Source organism: Ictidomys tridecemlineatus, chromosome 3 (assembly GCF_052094955.1).
Source record: "Ictidomys tridecemlineatus isolate mIctTri1 chromosome 3, mIctTri1.hap1, whole genome shotgun sequence".
NCBI lineage: Eukaryota > Metazoa > Chordata > Mammalia > Rodentia > Sciuridae > Ictidomys > Ictidomys tridecemlineatus.
In genome coordinates this window covers 105,967,846-105,981,236 of record NC_135479.1, presented here as the reverse complement: position 1 = coordinate 105,981,236, position 13,391 = coordinate 105,967,846, and the positions used below count along the sequence as shown (strand labels likewise).

At 33.9% G+C, this 13,391-nt stretch overlaps 1 protein-coding gene across 6 annotated transcripts in view; it reads left to right on the top strand.

The window, feature by feature from the left end:
- Nucleotides 1–13,391, top strand: part of Ift80 (intraflagellar transport 80) — a 125,301-nt gene that overhangs the window by 6,393 nt on the left and 105,517 nt on the right. For 4 of the 6 annotated variants that reach the window (XM_078043578.1, XM_078043580.1, XM_078043581.1 and 1 more), the window contains exons 2-3: nt 6,867–6,952; nt 9,075–9,294. The exons of the other annotated variants lie outside the window; for them this stretch is intronic. In XM_078043578.1, coding sequence (XP_077899704.1) covers nt 6,914–6,952; nt 9,075–9,294 — 259 coding nt within the window. In that variant the 5' untranslated portion in view covers nt 6,867–6,913. The remainder of the gene's footprint in view (nt 1–6,866; nt 6,953–9,074; nt 9,295–13,391) is intronic. 6 annotated transcript variants of the gene reach the window in all.

The window sequence follows — 13,391 nt, the reverse complement described above, 5'->3', positions numbered from 1 at the left end:
TTAGAATTTGCTATAAATATGTTTATAATCAAGCTCTTGCATTTCTTATCTGTCCTTCACATTTGTGTTGAGGTTTTTCAGCCATTTCTTATCTCTAGGTACATTCTTGTTGGCAAGTCATGCCTTCCCTGTTTCCTGCCTAAAAACTTTTCTCATTAATACTTTTGTCTCTTAGTTTTATTTTTTAGATTGAATTCTTTTCTTCTTTAACACCATCTTAATCATTTAAAATTGTGAAGTTCATTGGTATTAAGTTTTGTTTTGCTACCATCACCTTCATCCTGCAGAACTGATGAAACTCTACCCCTTAAACAGTAACTCCCTATTGCCTCCACTCTACTGGCAGTGAACATTCTACTTTTATTTTTATGAATTTGACTACTCTAGGTATTTCATACATGAAGTGGAACCATATAGTATTTGTCCTTTTGGCTTATTTCAATTCACATAATGCTTTGGCCTAATTCTTAATATTAATTCTTAATTCTGTTTTATTGGTTTTAACTCTCTTCCACATTAAATACACATATATCCATGTAGGTATACAATCTATGATGAACATTTAAATTTCTAGTTTTTGATAGTACAGGCTGCGTATCCCTTATCCAAAATGCTTGGGACCAAAAGTACTTCAGATTTTGGATTTTTTTTCACAATTTGGAGTTTGTGTATACACATAATGAGTTATTTTGTATGCAGGACTCAAATCTAAGCATAAAATTAATTAGTTTCAGCACCCTATACACATAGCCTAAAGATAATTTTAGACAATACTTTTAGTTGCATCTGCATTCTGTGACTCATCACATAAATTTTTTACTTGTGGTGTTATGTTGATGCTCAAAAAATTTTGGATTTTGGAGCATTTTGGGATATGAGATTTTTCAGATTAGGGATGTTTAATTTGTACTACTCAGAATTTTGTAATGAATAAATTTGTGTATATTCTGGGTGTTCATTTAAATGTATATGGTAAATTCCTATGGCAAAGTGTTATTTACAGAGTAGATTTCTCCTTCAAGTCTTTATTTTCTAATTCAACACATATAGCATAGTTATATTGAAGAGCCCAAGTTATCTTCCTTTGTCCTAACTGTAAGTAAGAAAGGGTAAAGAGGAAATGGCTTTTTTTTTTTTTTTTTTCAGTCCCAGGGATTAAACCCAGGGGCGTTTAAGCTCTGAGCCATATCCCCAGCCCTTTTTATTTTTTATTTTGAGATGTGTCTTGCAATCATCCTACTTCAGCCTCTGGAGTCACTGGAATTACAGGCATGCACCACTGTGCACAGCAGGAAATTTCTTTTTATAATGGGAAAAAGGACTCACAAGATAGGGAATTCCCCAAGTATACAAAAGGCAGCAGCTCATTTGGTAGAGTGCTTGCTTTGCATGCACAAGGCCCTGGGTTCAATACCTAGCACCACACACACACACACACACACACACACACACACACAAAAAAAAAAAAAAAGGCAGCACCAATTTACCTGCTCTTTAATAATATATAAAAAAATATTTGTTTCTCTGTATGCTAGTTTTGGGTTCTGGGTATTTTTCATGTTGTTTTAATTTTCATTAATTATAATTGAGGCTGGGCATTGTTTCATGTTTTTTATTGCCCCTTTACCATCTGTATTTATGTTTCTGTGAACTGTCACCTTGTAAGTTTTTAAAAATAGAAGTAACCCCATTATCAGTGCCCTGATCAAATTACTTTGAAGGAGACCATGCTTTCTAGTTATTCTCTATTTCTATAGTATTGCCAATCTATACCCGTCTACTAGTTCTTTGTCCTTTGCCTCTAAACATACTGAGGTCTAACCTAATTTAAAAGTCTTTCATAGCTGCTATTCTGTTTCTTTAACTTTCTAAACTTATCTACCTTTATAAACACACAAACATATATGTATACAATGTGTATATGCTCACAAACATATTCTATCTACCTGCCTATCCTCCATTTGCCCTAAAATTGTATCTCTTTACCATCTAAATCCTTTTGGAACTCAGAGAATATCATTAGCCAAATCAGTGTCCTTAGTGTTTACTCTAAACAATTCCTTTAGCTTCATGGTTGGTTTCTAATGTGTTTGTCAGCTTTCCATGAAGGTGCCAAAATACTTGAGAAAATTAACTTTTGGAGGTAAAGTTTGTTTTGGCTATGGTTTTAGTTTGTTGCTTTTAAGCCTAGTTTAAGGCAGAACATTATGGAGGGGAGTACATGGTGTAGCAGTTTTGCTCACCTCTTGGCAGCCAGGAGGCAACGAGAAAGAGGAAAGGGTAGAGTCTCAAGGTCATGCCACTAAAGACTTAACTTCATTCCATAGAGCCCACCTCCTAAATATTCCACTAAAACCCAGTAGTGCCACATGTTGGAAACTAAGCTTTCAACATGTGGGCCTTTGGGGGACATTCATAATCTAAACTGTAACACCTAAGGAAACTGCTTTTTGTGTAGTCATCTCAAGTAGAGGTGTTTTGCCTCATAGACTCCCATGTATCAGAAGATCTTTTTCTCATTATTGTACTTAGACAGTTGATTTTCTTCCTCTTTTCTAAGATTTGATGGTTCATTTGAAACAAGTCCTATCAGATTGAAACATTTATCTTGCTTTTTTTCAGTCATCTGCAAAATCTTTGCTATTTCTACTCTTTCAGTGAATATTTTAGCACCCAAGTAACTGTCTTTACCTTCTTTTACCTTCACCATTATTCTTGTTACTTTCAATGCCTTAAATATCCACAAATTAACCCAACCTGTTCCTGCCTTTAGTAATAATCTACCTTGTCATTACCAATGTCTGTACTCTCTTCAAAATCTATTTTAAGCATCTTATTATCTGAATCTCTCTACTTTTTTTTTTTTTTGAAACAGGGTCTCTATTGCACAAGTTGGTTTCAAACTGCTGTGCTGAAGTGATTGTACTGCCTCAGCCTCCTGAGTAGCTGGAACTACAGGTCACACTATTATACTTGGGTTTTCCACTTATCTTTTTATTATTTATTTATTCTTTTAGTTTGTTGCTTTATGTATATACTTCCTCTAGAATCTGAATCCTGACTGACAGTTCTTCACATTTTTAGTAGGATTTCCATGCTATTGACTCTATCACCCTTTTATATTTTTCTGGAAGTTTCATCTTATCCTGTGGTTTTTGATGTGATCTTTGTGCTTAGAGTCCTCAAACTGATAACTAATTTGCTATTTCCAACTCCAACCTTTCTCTTGGTTCTAGACTTGTATATCCATTTTCTCTTTGACTTCTCCATTGGGATACCTGAAAGTAGAATGAACTTAACATATCCAAAACAAAATTTTAAAATCACCATTCCCAACCGGTTTCTATTATCTTTTTCAAGTAAATAGCAACTCCATTTACCTGTTAAAATGTTAGAGTCATTTTTTACTACTTTTTCCCTTTAATTTATCAGCAGATCCTGTGGAATTTTGCTTTAAAATATATTCAGAATAGGACTGCTTCATTTTACTTATAATACTGCTTTCCTTGTCCTGGTCCAAGCCACTTTCAGCTTTCTTCTGGATTATTGAAATCCAGTTATTCTCCCTCCTTATAGTTCTTTTAATCTTCTCTTCTGATAGTCTATTTTTTTGCATACTATTCTGGCTTTTGTTTTTCTGGTGTACTAGGAATTGAGCTCCGGGGCCATCTATTACTGACCTACATTTCCAGCCCCCCTCCCCTTTTTTTAAATTTTGAGAAAGAATCTCACGAAGTTGCCCAGATTGGCCTCAAATTTGCAATCCTCTCTTTTTAGCCTCTGAAATAGTTGGGTTTTACAGCATGCAACATGGTGCCTGACTTGTGTGTTATTCTGTAATGACCTTTATATAATCACATAACTCCTTTGTTCATAACCCCTCTACTGGATTCTTAAGTTCATTCAGAAGAAAAACTGAAGATTTTATTGTGACCTTCCAAGACCCTATATGATCTGTGTCCCTGTTTCCTTCTTAATTTCCTGCTAGTATCTTTATTTACTGTGTTTTAGCCATTCTGGCCTTTGTGTTCTGAGTTAGCCTTAATAGCATTGCTGGGCTGTTTTTAGAAGAATATGAAGTGGTTAAGTGTAGGAGCAGAAAGATCACTTCTGGGCCTAATGTAGTAATTAAGACAGGGAAAGATTGTGGTTTTGAACTATAGTTGAGGTGCTGAGAAGATTTGGAGTGTATTTTGGTGGTTGGATGGACTATCAGATTTTGGTAGGCATATTTTTCATGTCAGGCTTCATAAATGTTGACCTACATGGGGCTGAAGACAACTTTTAAATGATTTTTAGTATCAAAGGCCTAGTTGCTGTTCCTGATATAAAGTTATAAAGTTATATATGCCTTGGAATTTTTCTATTATCTGCTCCACCCCTGCCACAGTCTGGCTGGGCACAATTCAGGAGCCACTTGTCAAAAGAAACTAACTTTATTTTTAGAACTACACACGCAAAACAAAACAGCTCCTCAGGAAAAAACCCTCAGAGCCCAACTGCCACCACTGGCTTCCCACAAGCCTCTCACCCCAACACAAGCCTCACCACCTCCCAATATCCTCCTGCTCTTGTGGCCAATTGGCTGGGTCGCGTGGGCAGAGCCAAAGAAGTCTCCCAATAAACAGCTCTGTGGTCTGAAAGGGCAGGGAAACAGCCCAATGAACATCACCGCAGACGAGCCAATCAGCTAGATGTTGCTGGGGCCGCTGTGAGCCAATCATCAGCCGGCAGCTGGAAGTTTGCTGGGGCCCCTTTGGCTGTGGCTCTCAACACACCCCACCACTCCAGTACTATTTCTTATTTAGACCCTAGGTGACCAATATCTTTGGGTAGATATAAATACCTCAATACAGCATTTAGGCTGTTCCTTGAATTGGCTGTGCTATACTATTACTTTTCCCTTATTCTTCTATTCTATCCAGTATCAAAACACACATGTTATTCATACAAATGATCTGAGCTAAATGGAATGGATGGAGAAGATATTTCTAAACAAGGGAGAATCTTCCCAGTCTTAGGAAGTAACCTTCCTTTTTCTCTAATTCCTTAGAACCATGTTTCTGAATGGTTGGTTAGTCCTTTCTTATAAAGACCGTACTTCCTTTATTGTGTAAAAGGTATTATGATTTCTTCTGGAGAGAAATTACGATAGAATTAGAAGTTTGAGGTTTCCTGATGTAAAATCATCATGCCTTTGTCAAATCTTCTGATAGTAACATTATATTCATGTTTTACATATATTTTCTTGTCTAACATTTTGTTATTTCCAGAAGCAACAATTTTTTCCTCTCTTTATTTTAAAATAATTTTTGTAATCTGAATAAATTTGAATTATTATGAAGAAGCAGGTCTGTAGAAAATATTATCATTCTTGGAGCTCTGATGGAAGTGGAAAGGAGTTTTGAGGAAGGTGGATAATTCCTAAGGACCAAAAAATGAATCTGGGAAGTATGCCTGATATTGATTATATTCTAGCTTTAGTTGTGCCACCATACTTTCATACTTTTGAAGTTCAAGAAAATCATCCAGAGAAAATTGTGAGAGAGAGAAGTGAAAAAGAGTACTTTGACATACAGCTGTATTTATACCTTGCTGATATAAAAAAGCCTTCCTGGATTAAGGAGAATGAGAAATTATCTAAAGGAGGCCTATGGAATTCAATATTATTTATAGTAAGCACCTTCTTTGATGGAGTTATCAGTTAATTTTGAAATTGTTAAGGAGATTTTTTTTCCTCCCTTTAATTGAACTTTAATTTGATTTTTTTTTCTATTTAGGTTGGGATGTTACTAAGAAAGAATTCTGCAAATGTAAATTGTGCTCAGATAATTTAGCATTTTTTTTCACTTGTGATCTTTTGATGATAATGGTTATTTAGGGAGTGTTAATTTTCTTTTTCCAAGTTTTCCTTTTTTTTTTTTACACAACTTTCTTTCTTTTTCTTTCTTTCTTTCTTTTTAAATAGGATCTCTCTATGTTGCACAGTCTAGCCTCAAACTCCTGGGCTGAAGAGATAATCCTGTGTCAGCCTCCTAAGTAGCTGGGACTATAGGTGTGTTCTACCACACTCAGTTCATATAACTTTTTTTTTTTTTTTTTTGGTGGTGGCACTGGGCATTGATCCAGGGCACTCTACCACTGAGTTACTCTTTAGCCCTTTTTATTTTTTGAGATATGGTTTTGCTAAGTTCCCCAGGCTGGCCTCAATCTTGTGATCCTCTTGCTTCAGTTTCCCAAGTCTCTGGGAATACAGGTGTGCACCACTGCATCCATCCTTACATAACTTTTACAAGCAATTTATTACCTCTTTCTTAAGCAATTTACTTGTTTTTCCACATTGTCACTATGGTAGCCATAACTGTTGGGCAGTGTATCTTCTCATAACAGATAGAGCTTCAGATTAAGGCACTAGGTTGATAATGTTGTATTATTTCCATGTGTAGGATTAAGGCCCTTAAAAATGTAGGTTAGCCTTCCATCAGACCTTAAAAATTTAATTCATATTCATTAGAGGGATCAAATGATTGATATGCTCCCAGTTTGAAGGATCTTTTGATTTGGCCTCAGGACAGCCTTTGGAATTTCTTTACCCAACAGATTTATTTAGTGTTATTCTGGTAGATGTCTCTCTGGCAAGTTACAGAGAACCCTGTGGTTCAGCGCTAGGGTTTATATCATCTCATGGCAGGATTGTCATACCCACTGGTTTTCTTCCTCGTTATCCACGTATTTGATGCCAGAAGAATTATAGGTACTGTGATGCTCCTTGTGATTCAAAGACAGTTGGTTTTTGTTGTTGTTGTTTTTGTGCACATAGGTTTGTTTTTAATGCTGACATTTTTTTTCTCCTTTTATTTTTACAGTGAATACAGTCCAAGTGATATTTTAAAAATTTGCTGAAAGTGGAAACATGAGACTGAAGATATCTCTTTTAAAAGAACCAAAGCATATCCTTTTAATACTTATAAACTTTATTATAATCATCTTATAGAATTATTAGGTTTTCTTCTATTTTGCATTTAGGTAGGGAATGGACTTATTTTTTATTCCTTTAATGCTAGTTTAGATAAATTACTTTCAAAATATTTGAGATTATGTATTATGAATACTTCTCCAAAGCAAACTATTTGCTCTAAATCTTACTTTCAAATTCTTATTGACATTTTTCTTACTCAAGTATTGTACTGACGTACTTGAAAAGTAGTTTTTGTTTACTCTAGTAGGTTAATAAAGAGAAGCTTTTTAAAAATTTTTAATTTCTTTTGGTACTGGGGATTCAACTCAGGGGCATTTAACCACTGAGCCACCTCCCCAGCCCATTTGATCTTTTTTTTTTGAGACAGGGTCTCGATAAGTTGCTTAGGGCCTTGTTGAGTTGCTGAGGCTGGCCTTGAACTTGTGATCTTCCTACCTCAGCTGCCTGAGTTGCATGCCTTACAAATGTGATGTGTACCACCATGCCCAGTGAATCATTTTTTTAAATTTCTAATGTGTTCATTGGATTTTGCTCAGTTTCTTTGCATTCTTGATAAAGTAGAGGACAAGCTGGAGAAATCTGAGCAGTGAGACCTTTATTATTTCAAAAGGAAAGGTGGCAGTTATTAATATTTTCTCAAATGAATGACCTTGTATTTTGTCAGCAAGTCCCCAGTTCAAATATAAAGAAGAAATAACATTGGATATAAATGACAAACTAAAATATACTCTTTTCTAGGTGCACATTTCTACTAGGGTAAGCAGCTGTCTTGAAGAAGGATGTAAGAGCAACTTTAGCATCTCAACATATGTAGAAATCTTATAATAATAAGAGACTGAAAAAATTGATTAAATAATTTTAGGGGGTCCCTTCAATCCAGGGATCTGGGAGTCTGAGGCAGGAAGATTACAAGTTTGAGGCTAACCTCAGCAACTTAGCAAGACCCTCTATGTCAAATAAAAAATAAAAAGTGCTGGAAATGTACCTCAGTTTTAAAGTGCACCTGAGTTGAATCCCCAGTACTAAAAAATAAAAATTAAAAAAAGAATTTTAGGGGTCTTATTTTTATTCATCTTGTAAATATAGTAAATTGCATTTGAATTAGTTCTTGTCAAATGGAATGTAGCTCAGTGGTAGAGCGCTTGCCTACCATGCATGAGGCTCTAAATTTGATCCCTAACAGTGCAAAAAGAAAAAATATTTTTGTATTGTCAATTAAAAATAAATAACTAAAATGAAAATGAAAAAAAAATATGTTTGGGATAGTTTTAGTTTTTGTTGTTAAGCTATGGGCTTTTCCCTAGGTGAATTGTTATACTGTGTGATTTAAGGGAATATTTTACTTATGTTTTAATCTTATTTTAGTACTTGATTTTTTTGTTTTACTTAACCAAAGTAATATGTGCTTTCAAATAATTGGTACATATATGTCTATTCATATATGTCTACACATGTATATGTGTAGAGTATATGCACACTTTACACGTATATAGTAGTTTCCTTTCTTCCTATCTAGTCCTAAACAATTTAGTGTAGATCATTTCCTACCTTTTAATCTATTAAATTTCTTTTGTATATCTTTTGGCCTTGTTTAAAGAATTATTTTGTAATACAAGTTATAAATATTCATGTAGTCAAATCAGTTTATCCTCTCTTTAGGATTTGGCGGTCTTCCTTGCTTTTCATTCCTATGACTATTTTGATAAGATTTTAAATTTCCTTAACATGGAAGAATATCAAAGTCATAAAATAAAAAATAGTCTGGGTGTAGTGGCACATGCCTATAATCCCTAGTGTCTGAGGAGGTTGAGGCAGTAGAATCACAAGTTCAAAGCCAGCCTCAGCAACTTAGCAAGTTCCTGTCTCAAAATAAAAAATAAAAATGGCTGGGATATAGTTCAGTGGCTAAGTACCCCTGAGTTCAGTCCCTGCTACCAAAAACAAACAAACAAACAAAAACCAAAATATTTAGAAGATTGAAAACTTTAACCATTTTATATTTTACTTCCTTCTCATAATCTGCATCTGTGAATTATTAAGACTTAAGATTTGTGTGCTTCTGTGTGTTTTATGCCTCCTTAATATGATATCACATCAAGAATTAGTAAGTTGTGTGGGCTGGACTACTGCTGAAGAATTATATTCATGTAGTGATGATCACCAGATAGTGAAATGGAACTTGTTAACCAGTGAAACAAGTCAAATTGTAAAGCTTCCTGATGATATTTACCCTATAGATCTTCACTGGTTTCCAAAAAGTTTAGGCATAAAGAAACAGACACAAGCAGAAAGCTTTGTTCTCACAAGTTCTGATGGTAAGTTTTAAATAAGTATTTTGTGTCATGTATAATATATGTTTTCAATTGTTTTACATAACTGGCATTTATGAATCTGCATGCCTTCATTCACACATTTATTTTCTGTATAATCATTTGGTTTGGGTCTCAGAATTATTATTATGGAAGACAGTGAATTAAAGTGCCGTATATTGGATTGAATATGGGCCCTTGGCTTTATTTTCACTGTGCTCTGATGAGCTGAATTTAGCTGTTTTCATAATTTTGGTTTGTAATTTCTTCATATTTAAATAATAACATAACCACACCAAAAAAGATACGGATGTACATACTCAGTTTATTAAATCTATACTTTAATTTCTAGCATATGTTCATTTCCATTTGCAGAGTTGGATATTTATTTAACTTGACTATAGTTTTATTACTAGTGAATAGAAAGCATGATTTTTCTACTTTTATTATTTCATTATTTTTAATTTAGTTTTTTTTTTTTTTTCCAGAAATGCTTGAACTATTTTTGTATTACATTTACCTACTAAGTCAGTTAGCGGGTACTCCAACAGAACTTATCTGGCTAACATGCATAAATGGAGTTTTCTGGTTTACTTAAATCTAGGGGTAGATATTCAAGCATAGCTGTAACAGACTTCTGTTCTTACCATCTCTTGCATAGTTTCTACCCATGTGGTGAGCAGTCTAAGGTTCATCATCTTGGAAAATAAATGTCAGTAGAAAGAATGCTTCTTCCATAATACCTTTTTGTAGGCAAGTTTTTGAGAGGGTCTTACGTGAGCTTGGTTCATGTGAATCACTTTAATCAAGGGAATAGGACACTAATTGAGTATGTCAAGCCTCAAGCAACTACATGGAAAAGAAAAGAGAAAGAAAGGAGAGGAGGGAAAGGGAAGGAATCTTATGGCTAACACTAGTGTCAGGTTGCACTTCATTAGCAGAAAGTCTTTTCTTTTTTAAACGTTTTTTGGAAACTTGATTAAATGAGATACATATGTGAAAGCACTTGGTAACCACAGATAGAAAGCGAAGTGATGTTATGGCTAACACTAGTGTCAGATTGCATTTCATTAGCAGAAAGTCTTTTCTTTTTTAAATTTATTTTTCTGAAGCTTGATTAAATGAGATGCATATGTGAAACCACTTGGTAACCACAGCTAGAATTTAATTTTGCCTCAGATGGATGATAAAGTGAAAGATTCACTTAAAACAAAATTTTCTATTTTGATATTATTTTGCATTTACAGAAATGAAAATTATAAAAATATTTTCTGCATATTCTTTAATACAGATTCACTAGTTTATCATTTTGTCACATATTCTTTACTTTTGTCTCTTTCTTCTTTCTGTACACATGTGTACTGCACACATTTTTTTCTCTGAAAGATTTGAGGGTAATTTGCAGACCTGCCTTGTAAGCCATAACGTATTAATGCATTTCCTAAGAATGAAGATTTTCTATTATGTCACCATAATACATTGATCAAAATCAGGAAATTTAACATTAATGCAATACCATTATCGCATCTATAGTTCATATTCAAATTTTAATGTTTGTCCTGACAATACCTTTTGTAGAATTTTGTTTTTTCTATTACAGAATAGCATACTGCTTTTGTTATGTCTCTTTAGGTTCTTTTAATCTGGAATAACTTCTCAGTCTTTCTTGTGTGATCTTGATAATTTTGAAAAATACAAACCTGTTATTTTATACAATGTTCTTCAACTTGTGTTTATTTGATGCTTTCTTATGATTAGATTCAATTCAATTTCTACATTTTTACCAGAAATACTTAGGATAACAGATTAGGAAATTCATGATGTTGGTTTGACCTATTATTAATGATATTAGCTTTACTTGATAGGTTGTGTTTACTAAGTTAATCTAAAGTTACTATTTTTCCCATCTAATAAATAATTTGTGAAAGAATATTTTCAGATTTTAAAGTGTTCTCCTCCCACTCTTTTTAAAGTGTTTAGATTTCCTCCCACTCTTTTTGTAAAGGTCGGGCGAGCATCGGAGGAAGAGACCACCAAGAGACTGTCTTATGCAACAGCAAAGGGTTTATTGGGGGTCCAGCATGCTGGGGCTCAGAGCTCACTTGAATAGAGCAGAGAGCCCCGGGAACAGCTTAAGCAGAACTTATATATTTTCCTTGGAGAGGGCAGAGACTTCACATACAGCATAGCCAATCATTGCATGGTTTCTGGGAGGGGTTGTTTTCGTAGAGCAACCAGATGATCAGGGGAGATTTTAGCATACATTTAGTGGGCATTTCCGGGAGTTGTTTTCAACTTCTACATGAGTTTCAGGTTCCAGGAAAACAGAACTTAATTCTTACATTCTTAACCTTTTCATTTTAGCATCTGTTGATGTTTCTTGGCTAAATCATTTATTAATAAGGTGGTTTTTCTGTCTTCATAATTTCTTCCATATTGAATAGTTGATAATTTATAATTTATTCCAAGGAAGAGGTTTCATCCCATGCCATTTATTTATTTTGTTTTTTTTTTAAATATCAGATTAGGCTTTTAAAGATTCTTATTTTATTTCATGAATATTCTGTTACTGTCATTTTATTTATTTTTTAGGGCACAATACCTTCATTTTATAAATTTAAATTTTTTTTAGTTGTAGATGAACACAATGCCTTTATTTTATTTTATTTTTAAAATTTTTATGTGGTGCCGGGGATTGAACCCAGTGCCACACGCATGCTAGGCAAGCACTCTACCACTGAGCCACAACCATGGCCCCCTTTATTTTATTTTTATGTGGTGTTAAGGATCGAACCCAGTGCCTCACAAGTGCTCTACCATTGAGCCCTAGCCCCAGCCCCCTGTTACTATCATTTTAAAATCTTGATGTTAAAATTATACCAGATTTGGCCACTGGGAGCCCCATCAATGGAGGCAGCTAAAGTGTTTTTTTTGTTTTGTATATGTCCTCATTATTTGAAAATTTCCTTGCTGTCAAAAAGTGTTGTAGGCTTACCTAGTCCTCTCCTGGTTCCAGTCCCCAAATCAGCCATTTTCCAAGGAGACCTGTTCTGTTTTTGGTGGTTAAGGCTATCAGTGCTGTGTTCATTCCAGAGGGGTGTGTTTGTGGTTAAGGCTATCAGTGCTGTGTTCATTCCAGAGGGGTGTGTTTGTTTCAAGGCCCTTTCAGTAGTCAGAGCTAAGAAATAGGAGTTCATATGTATATTTAAAAATACACAGCTAAAATATGAATTGTAATGCAATCTGCTGTTATATGTAACAAATTAGAATAAAAAAAGCATGCTAAAAGATTCATAGCTATAGCTATTTAGTTTTTTCTTTTTATGTTATCTAAACCATGAGTTGATGAAGATGTCATCAGTTCTAATTAAATACCACAGTTTTAATTTTTATCTTTTTTTCTATATTTGAGAACAGTGAAGAAATCTGGTTCCATTATTATCAGTATCTTTATATATTTCTTAGTTCTATAATACACATTAGTTACAAAATTGATAACACATACTACTCCAAAGATTAAGGTTCAATATCTGTTTACTAGTGTTTTTATCTTTGTTTTTGATTGAAGATATAGAGTCAGAGTTCTGTGTTCTGGAGATACTTGCCTTGTCCTCCTGCTTAAGTGTGTAATGTTATTCATTTGAAATACAGTTATATTTATTCTTGTTTTCCATTTAAGAGCTCTTCCTCCCCATCCTTATTGATATATTTTTTATATATGTAAATAATTATGAAGCAAACTCAAAACTATATAAAAAGAATAGTCAGAATAACCTTAACCCACACAATTCCATACACCTTGTTTCTATTTATTCACCTACGTAACCAATCTCTTTGGTTCTGGTTTGTCCTTCTTGTATTTCTTTTGGCAAAAATAGATGTATATGTTCTCATATCAACTTTTTAAAATACATTATCATATATTTTCTTTACATTTTTCTTTTTAAACAGTAGTATATGAGGCTTAAATTTTATCTGGTGAATTTGGACAGTAAAAATAGTCTTGATAATTTCTGTTGTCCTGAAGTATTCGTCTTACTTAATCACTATAAATTAATAATTCCTTAGATCTCTACTTCCCATTGGATTTTTTCTGATTGTGG